Source organism: Mytilus californianus, unplaced genomic scaffold, assembly GCF_021869535.1.
Source record: "Mytilus californianus isolate M0D057914Y unplaced genomic scaffold, xbMytCali1.0.p SCAF_1, whole genome shotgun sequence".
Lineage (NCBI taxonomy): Eukaryota > Metazoa > Mollusca > Bivalvia > Mytilida > Mytilidae > Mytilus > Mytilus californianus.
This window is the reverse complement of record NW_026262581.1, coordinates 79,098,075-79,116,084: the sequence shown is the minus strand read 5'-3', so window position 1 is coordinate 79,116,084 and position 18,010 is coordinate 79,098,075. Positions and strand designations below refer to the sequence as shown.

The following is an 18,010-nucleotide window of genomic DNA, read 5'->3' as shown; positions in this document are numbered from 1 at the left end:
TTTGTACTGTTTTGCATTTTTTCATGCCTGGGCTTTATATGGTATGGGTTTTGCTCATTGTTGGAGGCTGTACAGTGCCCTATAATATATCCCCTTACAAACTTCATTAGTTAAGACTACAGATCTATTTTTGGCTTCTGTGTATTAACTTCTTTGCCTTTTTCAACTAGATAATGTATTTTTTTCTTTAGAATTTTGTGTGGAAAGTTCAACATCTTTTCAACCAGAGATCTGTATTGCTTATACATAATTGGTTATGGATTTAAAATGTACCTGCTACGTGATCGTGACCTCTTCCTTGACCTGCTTCTGCTCCTTCTCGATTTTTTGTAACTCCGTCTACTGAAAACACAGAAAAACTCACTTTGAACTTAGAAATCATCATGATTTTTTACAAAACTTTCAAGTTATAAGTTAAATTTTTGTCTTATGAAAAAGCCACTGATGCCTTTACATGACCTTGTGTAAATTGTTGCAACTACCAAGATAGACATATTTTGACAAAATACTGACTATACAGTTGTTATATTTAAGATTTGATATGCTTTCCTCTTGTTTTTTATAGATTAAATTTCATCAATATTTCTTTTTTTGCAAAGTTCATGTAAATTCCTTGTTATGTGTTTTGCCTTGGTGTTGCTAAGTGCAATAGTCTGCAATAGACTAGCTTTTGATATGCTTTATTTGTGTTACACAGATTATTGCCAAGAAACCTCCACTCCATTGAAGAACCATCAATAAATTATAATTCATTAAAAATTAATCATAAAACATATCATATCAATCTTCATGTACATCTTGACATGGTAAACTACCAAGGTGTAAAGTTTCATTGAAATTCATCTAACCATGGAGGAGTAATTATCCTTGCAATTTATACCCCCTACTCAGTTTGAGAATGGCAAGGTAAATTTAAAACACTAAAAGTTTCAAGACAAGCATGTTTCCTTACTAATTTACTAAATTACTTTGTGTTTGTGAAAGGATTCAATGAAAACCAAATTCAAATGAAGTACGAGTTGTGTGGTAAGGTTATGTATACAGAAAAAGCTGTTGGAAGCTGACAGTACTCCATTGTTACTCTTAAAATTCGTCAGGCAAAACATAAACATGAAACAAAAGCTAATACATGTAACTGTTGCTGAAACATGGATAAAACTGTAAACCCATCAGTGTCGACATCAAACTTCCTTTCTTTTCAAATCTTAAAACTAACGAGGGGTAAAGGTGAAGGAAACTATCACCAACCATAAAACTGTAAGCAGGGTAACAGAACTTAAAGTTCTAAGTAAGTTACCTTTCTGCAGACTTATCACTTTTGTGTTTGTCTTTTGGTACACTACAGTAAAAAATAGCAGTTCATAGAACCATGTCATAAAATATGATTATTACGAATGAGCCAAACCAGGTTGATTTATGAAATAGTAAAAATCTGCCGGGACACAGAAAAAGCTTGCTCTTTATCAAAACTAATCAGAGTATATTTTAGTTTTAGTTTGTAAATTTGGTGTATTTTTTTTTCAATTTGGTTTATGTTTAAAAATCTTAAATAAAAAAGTCCAACACAGAATATTTTATAAAATAAGAATGACAAAATTAATCACTGTCTTTCTTATTTAAAAGTAATACCTTTCTGTTACTTTAAACATACATGTCATAATTTGGAATATATCAAAGTATAATGTTAAAAGAGAAAAGGGTTGAGTTTCAAAAGATCTTTCCGACCCCAAAATGAAAAGAGAATAAGGGGATGATTTAGATCTGACAAAGTTCCCTCAAACATTTATAATAAAAGTATATCAACATTATTAGAAGAATTTCTGAAAGATAAGGGCTATAACTCTTGCACTATAAAAATAAATTACAGATCAGCTAAAACCAAACTCAAGACCAAAAGATCTTTCCAAATTCAAACCCAAAAATAAACTAGTATTTGAGGATCAGTCAAAAAATGCAAATCTTCAAATTCATCACGCCAAAAAAAATCCTGAAATGAAACAAAATGTGTATATGCTGCTTAAACATGGATATAATTCAGTGACCTTTCCTTGGTGGAAAACATTTTCCTTTCTTTTCATATCAATAAACTGATGTGGGGTATAACTGAAGAAAGCCACCACCAATGAAAAACTGTAAGCAGGGTAACAGAACTTAAAGTTCTAAGTATGTTACCTTTCTGCTGACTTATCACTTTTGTGTTTGTCTTTTGGTACACTACAGTAAAAAGTAAAAACAATAGCATTTCAATAGAAACATGAAATAACATATGTAAATATGAGCCAAACCAGGTAGTAAAATGAGATTACAAATTAGATTTGATTTGAAGAAAGTAAAAATCTGTTGGAATTCAGAAAATGATTTCTCATTATCAACACAACAGATCTGAGTATTTTTTAGTATCATTTTGTTAACATGGTGTATTTCTATTTGATTTGGCTCATGTGTTGAAAATCTGTAATAAACAAAACAAACAAACATTGCGCTAAAATAGAAAGACCAAATTAATAAGCTTCTCTTCCACATTCTAAAGGGAGTTAGACAAGACTATCACATAAAAACAAAATATATGATAGTACAGGGTCATAACTCTTGAATGATAAATAAATAAAAGAAAAATGTGTCTGAGGACACAAATGCCCCTGCTCCAGCTTGCTTATAACAAGTGAAAATACTTTTTAAGAGCATTTGATGTCAGTCACGAAAAATCTGAGCATTGTGCTTAGCATTGTGTATGAGTTTCATAAACTTTAAATGAGGCAAACTTAAGTATGGAAACAATAAAAATAGCAATTTTCCAAGTTATAAAGGGCATAACTATAGAACAGTAAGTGACTCACTGCCCAAATTTTGATCTCTGACTGCAAGTTTTGGTTCTTAGCATTGTGTATGAGCTTCATAAAACTTGCATGAGGCAAACTTTAGAGTGCGGAAATGAAAAATTTGCAATTTTCCAAGTTATAATGAGGCATAACACTAGAACAGCAATTCTAATGCAATTATTTTGTATCAATGGTTTTGATTGGATGACAATAAGTGTAAAATTCTCTATCTCCCTGTCTGTAACTAAGGAAGCCGACATTTTGAATTATGGAATGTATTGACATGTAGTTTCTCCAATAAAACGCAAAAAAAACCTCACATTTTGCACCTAGAAATCTTCTTTTTATCAAGTTTGATTACATTTGGAGGCGGACAAGAAGCCAGAAAACGCCCGGTGTTTACGTTTGATGCCTGAAGCATACCTGTGACGTTACCTAGTTTAGGCGCCAAAGAAGATAACACCATTTTGCAGAATTTTCGTTTGATGAAAATTTTACAATGAAATAATGACTAAAATTGAATGATTTGTTCATTTTGCATTAGAATGGAGATAACTGTATTGTATTTGAAGCTTTGCGGACGTCCATCGGTAGTTTTACTGTTGCAAATTGAGTTTACCTGGCGACGCCTAATCTCTTCAAGTGACTCACTGCCATAATTCTAACTCTGATTTTGTTCTTAGCATTGTGTATGAGTTTCATAAAATTTGGATCCAGAAAACTTAAGTTAGAGTGCGGAAATGAAAATGGTACGAACGGTCAAGGGTAACACTTAATTCCCCCTTTGCCAAGTGGCAGGGGCATAAAACAAACTCAAGATCAAAAGATCTTTCCAACTCAGAAATAATCATCTCTAAGGTTTGTTCTTGTGCCAAGTCAGGCTATCTGGACCATGTGTTGTTCATTGCTGTTTGTATTTGTTTGAACATCTATTTTTTCAGAGTAGTAAGGTGTTGATGGTTGGTGTGGTCTGTTCTGTCAAATATTTTTGGTAAATCCTGGTATGCTTTTGTAATAAAACTTGACGCTCTAAAGAGCCATTGTCGGTCACCTGCATCTTCAACAATAGCCATTTTTGGTAAAAATCATCATGAAAGGGCAATAACTCTATTATGAGTTAACTGACAATTTCAGTCATGTTGACATATTTGTACATCTTGTTCTGCTGATCATTTTTGCTTTTTTTAGTATCTATCTACACTTTTCAAGATAATAGGGAAAACTCCAATAATGGTAAAAACAGCTTTAAAGGGAAATAACTTCAATAACATGTCGACTGAAAAAAGAATTCAGGCATGATGGCTTATTTGTAGATCTTGTCTTGCTGATCATTTTTGCTATATATATTATCTATCTATCTATTATAGTTTTCAAAATAAATGTCAATAAAATGCTTCGCTGGGCGCAGCTTGATACGACCGCAGAGGTCGAACCCTGAACAGTTGGGGCAAGTATGGACACAACATTCAAGCTTGATACAGCTCTGAATTTGGATTGTGATTAAATATTTGACACAGCATAGGTTTCTGACACAGAAAGAATGTGGTCTAAGAACTTCAATTTTTTTAATTTACCTATTATGGTCCAATGTCCAATCAAAATACATGGTTAGATTCAGCATATCAAAGAACCCCATATATTCAATTTTTGTTGAAATCGAACAAAGTTTAATTTTGGACCCCAACTTGGACAAACTTGAAAACTGGTCCCATAATCAAAAATCTAAACACATGTTTAGATTCAGCATATCAAAGTACCCCAAGAATTCAATTTTTGTTAAAATCAAACTAAGTTTAATTTTGGACCCTTTGGACCTTAATGTAGACCAATTTAAAAAACGGGACCCAAAATTAAAAATCTAAAAACACGGTTAGATTTGGCATATCAAAGAACCCCAATAATTCAATTTTTGATGAAATCAAACAAAGTTTAATTTTGGACCCTTTTGACCTCAATATGAACCAATTTGATAGCGGGCCCACAAAATAAAAAATCTAAATACATGGTAAGATTCAGCATATCAAAGAACCCCATATATTCAATTTTTGTTGAAATCAAACAAAGTTTAATTTTGGACCCCAATTTGGACCAACTTGAAAACTGGGCCAAAAATCTAAAATCTAAATACATGTTTAGATTCAGCATATCAAAGAACCCCATATATTCAATTTTTGTTGAAATCAAACAAAGTTTAATTTTGGACCCCAACTTGGACCAACTTCAAAACTGGTCCCATAATCAAAAATCTAAACACATGTTTAAATTCAGCATATCAAAGAACCCCAAAAATTCAATTTTTGTTAAAATCAAACTAAGTTTAATTTTGGACCCTTTGGACCTTAATGTAGACCAATTTAAAAAACGGGACCCAAAATTAAAAATCTAAAAACACGGTTAGATTTGGCATATCAAAGAACCCCAATAATTCAATTTTTGATGAAATCAAACAAAGTTTAATTTTGGACCCTTTTGACCTCAATATGAACCAATTTGATAGCGGGCCCACAAATAAAAAATCTAAATACATGGTAAGATTCAGCATATCAAAGAACCCCATATATTCAATTTTTGTTGAAATCAAACAAAGTTTAATTTTGGACCCCAATTTGGACCAACTTGAAAACTGGGCCAAAAATCTAAAATCTAAATACATGTTTAGATTCAGCATATCAAAGAACCCCATATATTCAATTTTTGTTGAAATCAAACAAAGTTTAATTTTGGACCCCAACTTGGACCAACTTGAAAACTGGGCCCATAATCAAAAATCTAAACACATGTTTAGATTCAGCATATCAAAGAACCCCAAGAATTCAATTTTTGTTAAAATCAAACTAAGTTTAATTTTGGACCCTTTGGACCTTAATGTAGACCAATTTAAAAACGGGACCCAAAATTAAAAATCTAAATACACGGTTAGACTTGGCATATCGAAGAACCCCAATAATTCAATTTTTGATGAAATCAAACAAAGTTTAATTTTGGACCCTTTTGACCTCAATATGAACCAATTTGATAGCGGGTCCACAAATAAAAAATCTAAATACATGATTAGATTCAGCATATCAAAGAACCCCAAGAATTCAATTTTTGATGAAATCAAACAAAGTTTAATTTTGGACCCTTTTGACCTCAATGTGGACAAAGTTGATAACGGGGCCCAAAAATCAAAAATCTAAATACATGGTTAGATTCAGCATATCAAAGAACCCCATATATTCAATTTTTGTTGAAATCAAACAAAGTTTAATTTTGGACCCCGATTTGGACCAACTTGAAAACTGGGCCCATAATCAATAAAATGCTTCGCTGGGGCGCAGCTTTATACGACCGCAGAGGTCGAACCCTGAACAGTTGGGGCAAGTATGGACACAACATTCAAGCTTGATACAGCTCTGAATTTTGATTGTTATTAAATATTTGACACAGCATAGGTTTCTGACACAGAAAGAATGTGGTCTAAGAACTTGAATTTTTTTAATTTACCTATTATGGTCCAATGTCCAAAATCAAAATACATGGTTAGATTCAGCATATCAAAGAACCCCATATATTCAATTTTTGTTAAAATCAAACAAAGTTTAATTTTGGACCCCAACTTGGACAAACTTGAAAACTGGGCCCATAATCAAAAATCTAAACATATGTTTAGATTCAGCATATCAAAGAACCCAAGAAATCAATTTTTGCTAAAATCAAACTAAGTTTAATTTTGGACCCTTTGGACCTTAATGTAGACCAATTTAAAAAACAGGACTTAAAATTAAAAATCTAAATACACGGTTAGATTTGGAATATCAAAGAACCCCAATAATTCAATTTTTGATGAAATCAAACAAAGTTTAATTTTGGACCCTTTTGACCTCAATATGAACCAATTTGATAGCGGGGCCCACAAATAAAAAATCTTAATTCATGGTTAGATTCAGCATATCAAAGAACCCCATATATTCAATTTTTGTTGAAATCAAAAAAAGTTTAATTTTGGACCCCAACTTGGACCAACTTGAAAACTGGGCCCATAATCAAAAATCTAAACACATGTTTAGATTCAGCATATCAAAGAACCCCAAGAATTCAATTTTTGTTCAAATCAAACTAAGTTTAATTTTGGACCCTTTGGACCTCAATGAAGACAAATTTAAAAAACGGGACCCAAATTAAACATCTAAAAACACGGTTAGATTTGGCATATCAAAGAACCCCAATAATTCAATTTTTGTTGAAATCAAACAAAGTTTAATTTTGGACCCCAATTTGGACCAACTTGAAAACTGGGCCCATAATCAAAAATCTAAATACATGTTTAGATTCAGCATATCAAAGAACCTCATATATTCAATTTTTGCTAAAATCAAACAAAGTTTAATTTTGGACCCTTTGGACCTTAATGTAGACTATTTTGAAAACTGGACCCAAAATTAAAAATCTAAATACACTGTTAGATTCGGCATAACAAATAAATAAATGTGATCAAAGATTTTACAAATCTAATGTGCCATACTGTGCAATTAAAGATAACTTCTTGAAATTTTTCAATATTTGAAATTTGAAAAAAAAATAATATTTGAAGAATAATTCTTTTTAATTTCTGAAATCTAAAATGAGAAAAAATTGACCCCCCACAATTTCTTTTTATCCCCCCCCCCCTTTTTTCCCCCAAAAAATTCTTTCCCTCAAGATATGGTCATAATCTCAATTCAAATTTCCAATGGAGTTGGCAACCATAATTACCCATTTAATTTTACCATAGTGCTAACTTAATCTATTTTATAAAAGAATTAAAAATATAGTGTCAAATCTTTCATATAGATTTTTTTGTAAAATAAAATGATGCAACATTTGCAGATATTTTTACTGGTCTTCCTTTATAAATATGCATTTCTTTAAACATAATTTAAAAGCAGTGTAAGGGAAGTAACCAAAACGTTGTATTTGGATTACCTCCCTTACACTGTTTTAAATTATCTTTATTGTTCATTAACCATTACTTTATACATAATTTAAAAGCAGTGTAAGGGAGATAATTTCAATGATGTATTTGATTTATCTCCCTTACACTGCTTTAAATTAAGTTTTGTACTAAAGTATTTGTCCATTAACCAGGACAACCTTGTTTTTCCCCCTTTTTTGCCCCTAATTCCTAAACGGTTTGAGCCATAACCCCCCAAAGCAAATCCTAACAATCCCTTTGTGGTATGGAAACTTGTAGTATAATTTCAGAGAGATCCATACACTGTTCCACAGTTATTGTCTGGAAACTAGAAAATGCTTATTTTTGGCCCCTTTTTGGCCCCTAATTCCTTAACTGTTGGTACCATAACCCCCAAAATCAATCCCAACCTTCCTTTTGTGGTATTTAACCTTATGGTAAAATTTCAAAAAGATCCATTCACTTAAACTAAAGTTAGAGTGCGAAAACCAATGTGTATTCGGACGACGACGACGACGACGCCAACGTCATACCAATATACGACCACAAAAATTTTTTTGCGGTCGTATAAAAATCTAAATACATGTTTAGATTCAGCATATCAAAGAACCCTAAAAATTCAATTTTTGTTAAAATCAAACTAAGTTTAATTTTGGACCCTTTTGACCTTAATGTAGACCAATTTGAAAACGGAACCAAAAATTAAGAATCTAAATACACGGTTAGATTCGGCATATCAAAGAACCCCAATAATTCAATTTTTGATGAAATCAAACGAAGTTAAATTTTGGACCCTTTGGACCTCAATGTGGACCAATTTAAAAACGGGGCCAAAATCCAAAAACTTAATACACGGTTAGATTCAGCATATTAAAGAACCCCAAGAATTCAAGAATAAAACCCCATTGAAATTGATCAAGAAATTAGCAATTTATACGAAGTATCTTCTTTTGCACAATACTGTGCAATTGAATATTTCTTGCTATTGTGCAATACTGTACAATTGACAATTTCTTGCTATTGCGCAATATTGTGCTATTGGATATTTCTTGCTATTGCGCAATACTGTGCAATTGAAGATTTCTTGCTATTGCGCAATACTGTGCAATTGAAGATTTCTTGCAATTGTGCAATACTGTGCAATTGAAAATTTCTTGCTATTGCACAATACTTATTATATAATAATTTACACATCCTGTTTGTGTGTATCTCCTACCATATCATTATTATTTGCTTTTAAATATTAATCAGAAATAACCAACTTAAAATGGAAAATTTTAAAAGAAAAAAAAAGGAAAAAAAGAAAAAAAAAGAAAAAAAAAAAATCCCCCCCCCCCAAATCTTTTGAACCCCCTTATGATTCATCACCCCCAAACTCAATCCCAGCCTTCCCTTTGTGGTATGGTACCTTGCAGTACAATTTCAGAGAGATCCATACACTTGAACACAAGTTATTGTCTGGAAACTAGAAAAATGCTTATATTTGGCCCCTTTTTGGCCCCCAATTCCTAAACGTTTCGGGCAATTACCCCCAAACTCAATTCCAGCTTTCCCTTTGTGATATGGAACCTTGTAGTACAATTTCAGAAATATCCAAACACTTACACACAAGTTATTGTCATGAAATTAGAAAAATGCTCGTTTTTTGCCCCTTTTTTGGCCCCTAATTCCTAAAATTTTGAGGCAATTACCCCCAAAATCAATTACAGCCTTCCCTTTGTGATATGGAACCTTGTGGTACAATGTCAGAGAGATCCATACACTTACACACAAGTTATTGTCTGGAAGTTACAAAAATGCTTATTTTTGGCCCCTTTTTGGCCCCTAATTCCTTAACTGTTGGTACCATAACCCCCAAAATCAATCCCAACCTTCCTTTCGTGGTATTGAACCTTATGGTAAAATTTCATGGAGATCCATTCACTTAAACTAAAGTTAGAGTGCGAAAACCAATGTGTCTTCGGACGACGCCAGACGACGACGACGACGACGCCAACGCCATACCAATATACGACCAAAAAATTTTCAATTTTTGCGGTTGTATAAAAATGCAAAAAAATTGGAGAAAATCGTCATTAAAGGGCAATAACTTCAATAAGGAGTCAACTGAAGATTTCAGTCATGTTTGATTTATTTGTAGATTTTGACTTGTTGATCATTTATCCTAACTTAAATTTCTCTGTATCTATTATGAATTTCAAAATAATAAATAAAAATGAACAAGCATTCTGTGAGTATTGCATGGCAATACATATATGCATAGTCCCCTACCGGTTAACAATTTATTGTATTTGAACAAAATTTTAACTTGATCTATAACTTGTCATGGTGTAAACTATATAACAAATATCAAGTCAAAATCTTCAAGCATGACGAAAAAAAGTGTTGAAAACTGATTATTTAAGTGACCAAGGACCATAACTCTGCACAAAATCATCAGACCGGAAGAAAATTCGAACTTGATCTGTAACTTGTCATGATAAAACTATATACCAATTCTTAAATCAATATCATCAAAGCATGACAAAAGTGCGGAAAACTGATTATTTGAGTGAATTTTCTAAGTCAAAGGACCATAACTCTGCACAAAACCATCAGACCGGAACAAAATTCGAACTTGATCTGTAACGTGTCTAGATAAAACAATACACCAAATATCAAATCAACATCTTCAAGCATGAAGAAAAAAAGTGTGGAAAACTGATTTGCCAGACTGACGGACGGACAGACAGACAGACAGACGGAGTGCAAACCTAAAGTCTCCTTCAACTTCGTCAGTAGGGGACTAAAAACATTGATCAATTTGACATTTCAGGGCAATAACTTCTATAAGAAGTCATCTGACAGTTTGGACATAAATATACAGGTGGTAGATCTCATCATTCTCAACATTTTGACACCGGTCAGATTTTCTCTATTCATAGCTGTTTTCAAGATATTAGACAAAACTTGCATTTTACCCCTATGTTCTATTTTAAGCCAAATCAGCCATCTTGGTTGACAGGCAGGGTCATTGGATACATTTTTAAAATAAGATACCCCTCTAATGATTGTGGCCAAGTTTGGTTAAATTTGGCCCAGTAGTTTCAGAGAAGATTTTTGTAAAATTTAAAGGACAATGACAACGAAGAGAAATGCAAAATGATGAGAAAAGCTCACTTGGCAATTCGGCCAGGTGAGCCAAAAAGTGTCTCTCCATCATTAAACACATAGGAAAGAAAACAGAATTTCTGATAGAAAAGCACCATAACTCATAAACAGTAAATGTCAATCTACCAAAACTAATTCTTTTTTAAGCGGAAAATAAAATAGAATTAGGTGATCAAAACCTCATTTCAAATCTTCAAATTGATCAGGTTAAACAATATAAATGAAACACAAACAATTGTATTTGGTGCTAAATTAAGGATAACACTCTTAACCTATCTCTGATGACATCAAACTTCCTATTTAATAAAATCAATAAACTGATGTGGGACAAAACTGAAGAAAGCCATCACCAACCAAAAACTGTAAGCAGGGTAACAGAACTTAAAGTTCTAAGTATGTTACCTTTCTGCTGACTTATCACTTTTGTGTTTGTCTTTTGGTACACTACAGTAAAAAATAGCAGTACATAGAAAAATGTCATGAAATATCTTTTTTATGAGCTAAACCAGATAGAAATAACCTCACAAAATACATGAAGTTTTATTTTCAGGAAGAAAAATCTTTTGGAATACAGTAAATGCTTACTCACTATAAACTCTTATATGAGTATATTTTAGGTATCATTTTTTTGAATTTCGTGTATTTCTATTAGATGTAGCTCATGTTTTTAAAATTCTGTAATAAATCAAAACAAACCATTAAAGAAGTAATAAATGAAAAATGACAAAATAATCATTTTTTTTTTTTTTAATTTTAATTGCACCCGTCTGTTTTCTAAACATACATGTGATGATTTTGAATATATCAAATTGGAATTTTTGAAGAGAAAAAAATCAAGTTTGAAAGACCATTCCAAGCCCAAAATAGAAATAGTAATAAAATATTTTCCTTCACATTTATCATAAAAGACAACATCAAAATAGAAGAATTCATGAAAATAAAGGGCATGACTCTTGATACTTTTCAAATTTGTCAAAACAAATCCAAACTTGTACTCCATGGTCTATAACAATGTGTATGATGGAAATGATTTTTGTTTGTTTTTTAGCCCAAATTATTTATTTTAGATTAAGATGAAACATTCACCGATGAGCCATCACATGTAAGTTTTATTATTATGTTAATCATTTTCAAAGTCACATAAAAACACCATGTTAAACTTAGAACTATTCTATTAAAATGAGTATTTAAGGGCTGGAAGGATGCTTTTTTAACATCAGTCTTTAATCAATTAAGAGAATTTTTCCATTTGATATATGCATATACTCAAAGTATGTTGGTTATGTGGAGATTTTAGAGTCCCTTCCACATCCATTTTAATGGAATAATCCTTACATTGACAGTAAGTTCACTATGGGATTTTTTTTTTTTTTTAAATCAAACATAAGTTGAAACCGTATAAAAGCAACAAACAACCTAAAATTTCTTTTGTCCATAGTAAACTTACTCATTTATAATTCAAATGACATTATACTGTGGATTCAGTTTTTAGGTAACATTTTTCGTGGATTGATGAAAAATAGTCTTTTTCGAGGAAACTGTATTTCTTGGTTTTAACAAATTCTGCATTATAAACCTTCTGAAATTTTTTATTTCATTAAATTTTTTTACAAATTTGTGGTTTTAATTTATTGACCACATCCACGAAATGATTAATAATGATTCCACAGTATTACATGGTCGAAATTTTTAGGACATATTATAAAAATAAATATACTAACTCTCTACTCCTACTTCTGGATCTCCTGCTGGAAGTTCTTTTTGGAGATCTACTTCTTGACTTTCTTCTCCTTGGAGGACTGGAGCGTTTCTTTGGTGGAGTTTTGCTACGACTTCTGCTTACAGACCTGAAATATAAAAACTTTTCAATTAAAGGGTTGAAGTCAAATTTTAGCAATTTAAAAGTTTCCTATGCAATCCTATGCAATGATAACCCTGCAAAATTCTTAAGAACAACTTTTCAACTTATGTTTGAATAATTTGCTGTTTTTCTTCTGTTGGAAAGTTTATTCGTGGTTGATGTAAGATATCTAAAACCTTGGGTAGTTCAAATAATTGTATGTGGTTCTTATCGATCAGTTTGATGAGGTTGTTGATAATAACAATTAGTTTAGATAAAAGACTCTGACAGACAATATTGAAGAGATGAAAATAATCTTTTAAACAATATTTTTTTACGATAACTATTTAGTAAATCTTACAGAAATTTTTCTTGGTTTGATTTCTTAGTTTCAAATTATGTAATAAACTGTACAAATCATATTTATTTTTTGTCTTTCACAATTTTTCAACTCTACAAAAAAGAAATATTTCAGATATGCTGTTTAGAAAGAATCCTCAATTCAATAATTTACAGCATTAAATTATTTTTAATAATTAATTTTTATTTCTAAGGTAAAAAGAATATATTCAAGGCTTTTTTGTTCTGTTCAAAAGAGCTGTTGTTTAATTTTTGTTTTGTTTCTTTAATCAGACATCTCTTAAACACAATTGAAGGTATTTGTTATTTTTCTGATTGTTTTTTAATTGTGTAATGCAAGTTTTATCTACTTGAAGTTTATTTGTTTTTCATCACATAATCTATATGTAAATACATCTTTTTTTCTTGAGTCCAATGATGGAGATAAGAGATTCTAAAACATTATTATTCTACATAATTTCAGAAATAAAGTTGCCTATCTTTATAATTCAATATATGTGTTTTACCAATGTCCAAATTTTAAAATCATCAATGCAGATGAAATTATTAATCTTTCTTTTCCATATGTATACATTTAGTTTTCTAGCATATTGTCTTAATGAACAACAGTAGTTATAAAGGGAGATAAATACAGATGATAAGTGTGTTTTGATCATGCGTTACCTTTTTCTGGGTGCAGTGGTTTCTACAGGTTCTTTGTGTTGACTATATTATAAATAGAACAAAGAAAAAACATTGGTAGTAACTTTAGGGAATATGTGATCATGCGTCATAATGTTTGGAGATTTGATCTGCTAACCTTTCTGGAGCTCCCCAGATCACCCCCCGTTTTTGGCAGGGTTGCTGTTGCTCAGTCTTAAGTTTTTTATGTTGCGTTTTGTAGACTGCTGTTTGTCTTTTCATTGTTTTTCGGTATTTTTGGCATAGTGTTGTCAGTTCGTTTAAGTTTGGTAATGTCTGCCTCCCTTTTTTATTACTTTTTTTTTTTAATATATTCAAATGAGTATGAAAATGAAACCATTTCTAGAAATAAATAAGAATCTCAAACGATGTGACAAGAAAAAATTTGGGTGATTCATAAATATAAATAAAGGTTCAAAAATATGACTTCTTCTTCTCTCCATAAAACTTAATTCATTCTTGACATCAAATTGACCAGTATATCTGCATATTAATATCTGTAATGTGACTATCCAAAGTAACTACTACTGGAAGTGCACAAGTATTGTACCAGTCCATTACTTCAACAGTCAACAGTATTTAAAATAAATGTGGATTATGTCCACATGTGGCCACAGATGATGCCCCGCTTGCATATCATATAGCTATAAAGGGACATAACTGAAGAATGGTAAAAGTGATGCTACCCAAATTTGAACTTGATCTGAGTTTTGTGGTAATAAGCATTGTGTGTAAGTCTCATAACATTTGATTGAGGCTAACTTAAGAAGAGACAGAAACGAAAAATTCAGCAATTTTTCTATTTGTAAACACGCATAACTCTAGAACGGTTGTGTATAAGTTTTATAACATTTGGTTGGGACAAACTAAAGTTAAAGAACAGAAACGAAAAATTTGGCAATTTTTATGTTTATAAAGGGACATAACTCAAGAATAGTAAAAGTGAAGCCATCGAATTTCGTACTTAATCTGTATTATGCAGTAATAAGCATTGTGTATAAGTTTCATAACATTTGGTTGAGGTAAACTAAAGTTAGAGAACGGAAACAATATTTGTACTTGATCTTAGTTTTGTGGTAATGAGTATTGTGTATAGGTTTCATAATGTTTGGTTGGGGCAAACTTAAGTTACAGAATGGAAACTAAAAATTTAGCAATTTTTCGATTTATAAAGGGGCATAACTCAATAATGGTTAAAGTGACACTACCCAAATTCAACTTGATCTGTGTTTTATCAGTGAAAGGCAAAATTAAACATTGCATTGTATAAAGCATTGATTGTAGTTGATTATACTATAATCATGGACAAAGGAAGATAACTCCAATTTTAACAAGAGTGCACACGCTGAAATGTCTCGCCTTCTTTACTAATCATTGATATTATGTTGATAGTCCTAAATATAAACTTAATTACAACTGTCACATAAACTTAACATTAACCAAGAAAACTAAACATTGACCAATGAGACATGAAAATGAGGTCAAGGTCAGATGAACCATGCCAGGCAGACATGTACAGTAAACAATTCTTCTATATAACAAATATAGTTGACCTATTGCTTATAGTTTAAGAAAAACAGACCAAAACACAAAAACTTAACACTGAGCAATGAACCGTGAAAATGAGGTCAAGGTCATATAAAACCTGCGCGACTGACATATAGATCATAAAATATTTCCATACACCAAATATAGTTGACCTATTGCATATAGGGTTAGAAAAAAAGACCAAAACTCAAAAACTTAACTTTGACCAATGAACAATGAAAACAAGGTCAAGGTCAGATGACACACAGCCAGCTAGACATGTACACCTTACAATCATTCCATACACCAAATATAGTAGACCTATTGCATACAGTATAAGAAAAACAGACCAAAACACAAAAACTTAACTATAACCACTGAACCATGAAAATGAGGTCAAGGTCAGATGACACCTGCCAGTTGGACATGTACACCTTACAGTCCTTCCATACACCGAATATACTAGACCTATTGCTATCTGAGATATGGACTTGACCACCAAAACTTAACCTTGTTCACTGATCCATGAAATGAGGTCAAGGTCAAGTGAAAACTGTCTGACGGGCATGAGGATCTTGCAAGGTACGCACATACCAAATATAGTTATCCTACTACTTATAATAAGAGAGAATTTAACATTACAAAAAATGTTAACTTTTTTTTCAAGTAGTCACTGAACCATGAAAATGAGGTCAAGGACATTGGACATGTGACTGACGGAAACTTCGTAACATGAGGCATCCATATACAAAGTATGAAGCATCCAGATCTTCCACCTTCTAAAATAAAAAGCTTTTAAGAAGTTAGCTAACACCGCCGCCACCGCAGGATCACTATCCCTATGTCGAGCTTTCTGTGACAAAAGTCGCAGGCTTGACAAAAATTACTTGAATAATGACTTGATATTTTTGGAAAAAAAATGAAAAATTTAGCAATTTTTCCATTTGTAAAGGGGCATAACTCTAGAACAGTAAAAGTGACGCCCCCATAATTCAAACTTGATCTGTGTATTGTTGTCGAGCCTGCGACTTTTGTCGCAGAAAGCTCGACATAGGGATAGTGATCCGGTGGCGGCAGCGGCGTTAGCTAAGTTCTTAAAAGCTTTATATTTTAGAAGGTGGAAGACCTTGATGCTTCATACTTTGTATATGGATGCCTCATGTTAAGAAGTTTCTGTCAGTCACATGTCCAATGTCCTTGACCTCATTTTCATGGTTCGTATATTCGATGTATGGAAGGACTGTAAGGTGTACATGTCCAACTGGCAGGTGTCATCTGACCTTGACCTCATTTTCATGGTTCAGTGGTTATAGTTAAGTTTTTGTGTTTTGGTCTATTTTTTTTATACTGTATGCAATAGGTCTACTATATTTGGTGTATGGAATGATTGTAAGGTGTACATGTCTAGCTGGCAGGTGTCATCTGACCTTGACCTCATTTTCATGGTTCAGTGGTCAAAATTAAGTTTTTGAGTTTTGGTCTTTTTTTCTAATACTGTATGCAATTGGTCTACTATATTTGGTGTATGGAATGATTGTAAGGTGTACATGTCTAGCTGGCAGGTGTCATCTGACCTTGACCTCATTTTCATGGTTCAGTGGTCAAAGTTAAGTGTTTGAGTTTTGGTCTTTTTTTCTAATACTGTATGCAATAGGTCTACTATATTTGGTGTATGGAATGATTGTAAGGTGTACATGTCTAGCTGGCAGGTGTCATCTGACCTTGACCTCATTTTCATGGTTCAGTGGTCAAAGTTAAGTGTTTGAGTTTTGGTCTTTTTTTCTAATACTATATGCAATAGGTCAACTATATTTGTTGTATGGAAGAATTGTTAGCTGTACATGCCTGCCTAGCATGGTTCATCTGACCTTGACCTCATTTTCATGGTTCATTGGTCAATGTTTAGTTTACTTGGTTAATGTTAAGTTTATGTGACAGTTGTAATAAAGCTTTATATTTAGGACTATCAACATAATATCAATGATTAGTAAAGAAGGCGAGACATTTCAGCGTGTGCACTCTTGTGGTAATAAGCATTGTGTATAAGTTTCATAACATTTGGATGAGGCAAACTTAAGTTAGAGAACGGAAATGAAAATTTTTCAAATTTTTCCATTTATAAATGGGCATAACTCTAGAATGGTCAAAGTGACGCCACCAAAATTCAAACTTGATCTGTGTTTTGTGGTAATAAACATTGTGTATTAGTTTGATAACATTTGGTTGAGGCAAACTTAATTTAGAGAACGGAAACCAATTTTGGGACGTACGGATGGACGGACGGACGGATGGATGTACGGACGGACAAGGGTAAAACTTAATGCCCCCTCCACTTCGGCGGGGGCATAAAAGTCCATCAAATTGGGCAAGAGTAACAGTAAGATAAAGATAAATCTGGATCATCCAAAAATAGGTCACTGTACTTCATATTTAATTCCAGATACTTTTAACCAAGAGTTAAAGATCCGCCATTTTATCAGACCTTTTTTAAAGTCGCACAAGTGATCTCTTTATGAAATTTGACTTTAATGCGTACACAAATGACAAATTTAGAAACCAAGAACACTATGCACAATGAAACTTTTTCCACTGATATTAGAACTTTTATGTTGCATTCCTGTTTCAGAACAATGTTGTATAATCAAAAGAAATATACATTTGTATGTGAAAATTTGTTAGTGTATAAAGGTGACAAATGTA

General features: G+C 32.2%; 1 protein-coding gene across 21 annotated transcripts in view; it reads right to left on the bottom strand.

Moving 5' to 3' along the window:
- Positions 1 to 18,010, bottom strand: part of LOC127708199 (probable splicing factor, arginine/serine-rich 7) — a 39,797-nt gene that overhangs the window by 1,593 nt on the left and 20,194 nt on the right. For 5 of the 21 annotated variants that reach the window (XM_052213052.1, XM_052213090.1, XM_052213058.1 and 2 more), the window contains 6 exons: positions 13,766 to 13,807; positions 12,624 to 12,749; positions 11,305 to 11,346; positions 2,173 to 2,214; positions 1,298 to 1,339; positions 274 to 342 (listed from right to left, as the gene is read on the bottom strand). In XM_052213052.1, coding sequence (XP_052069012.1) covers positions 274 to 342; positions 1,298 to 1,339; positions 2,173 to 2,214; positions 11,305 to 11,346; positions 12,624 to 12,749; positions 13,766 to 13,807 — 363 coding nt within the window. The other 16 variants (XM_052213084.1, XM_052213094.1, XM_052213137.1 and 13 more) reach the window with 12 other exon arrangements.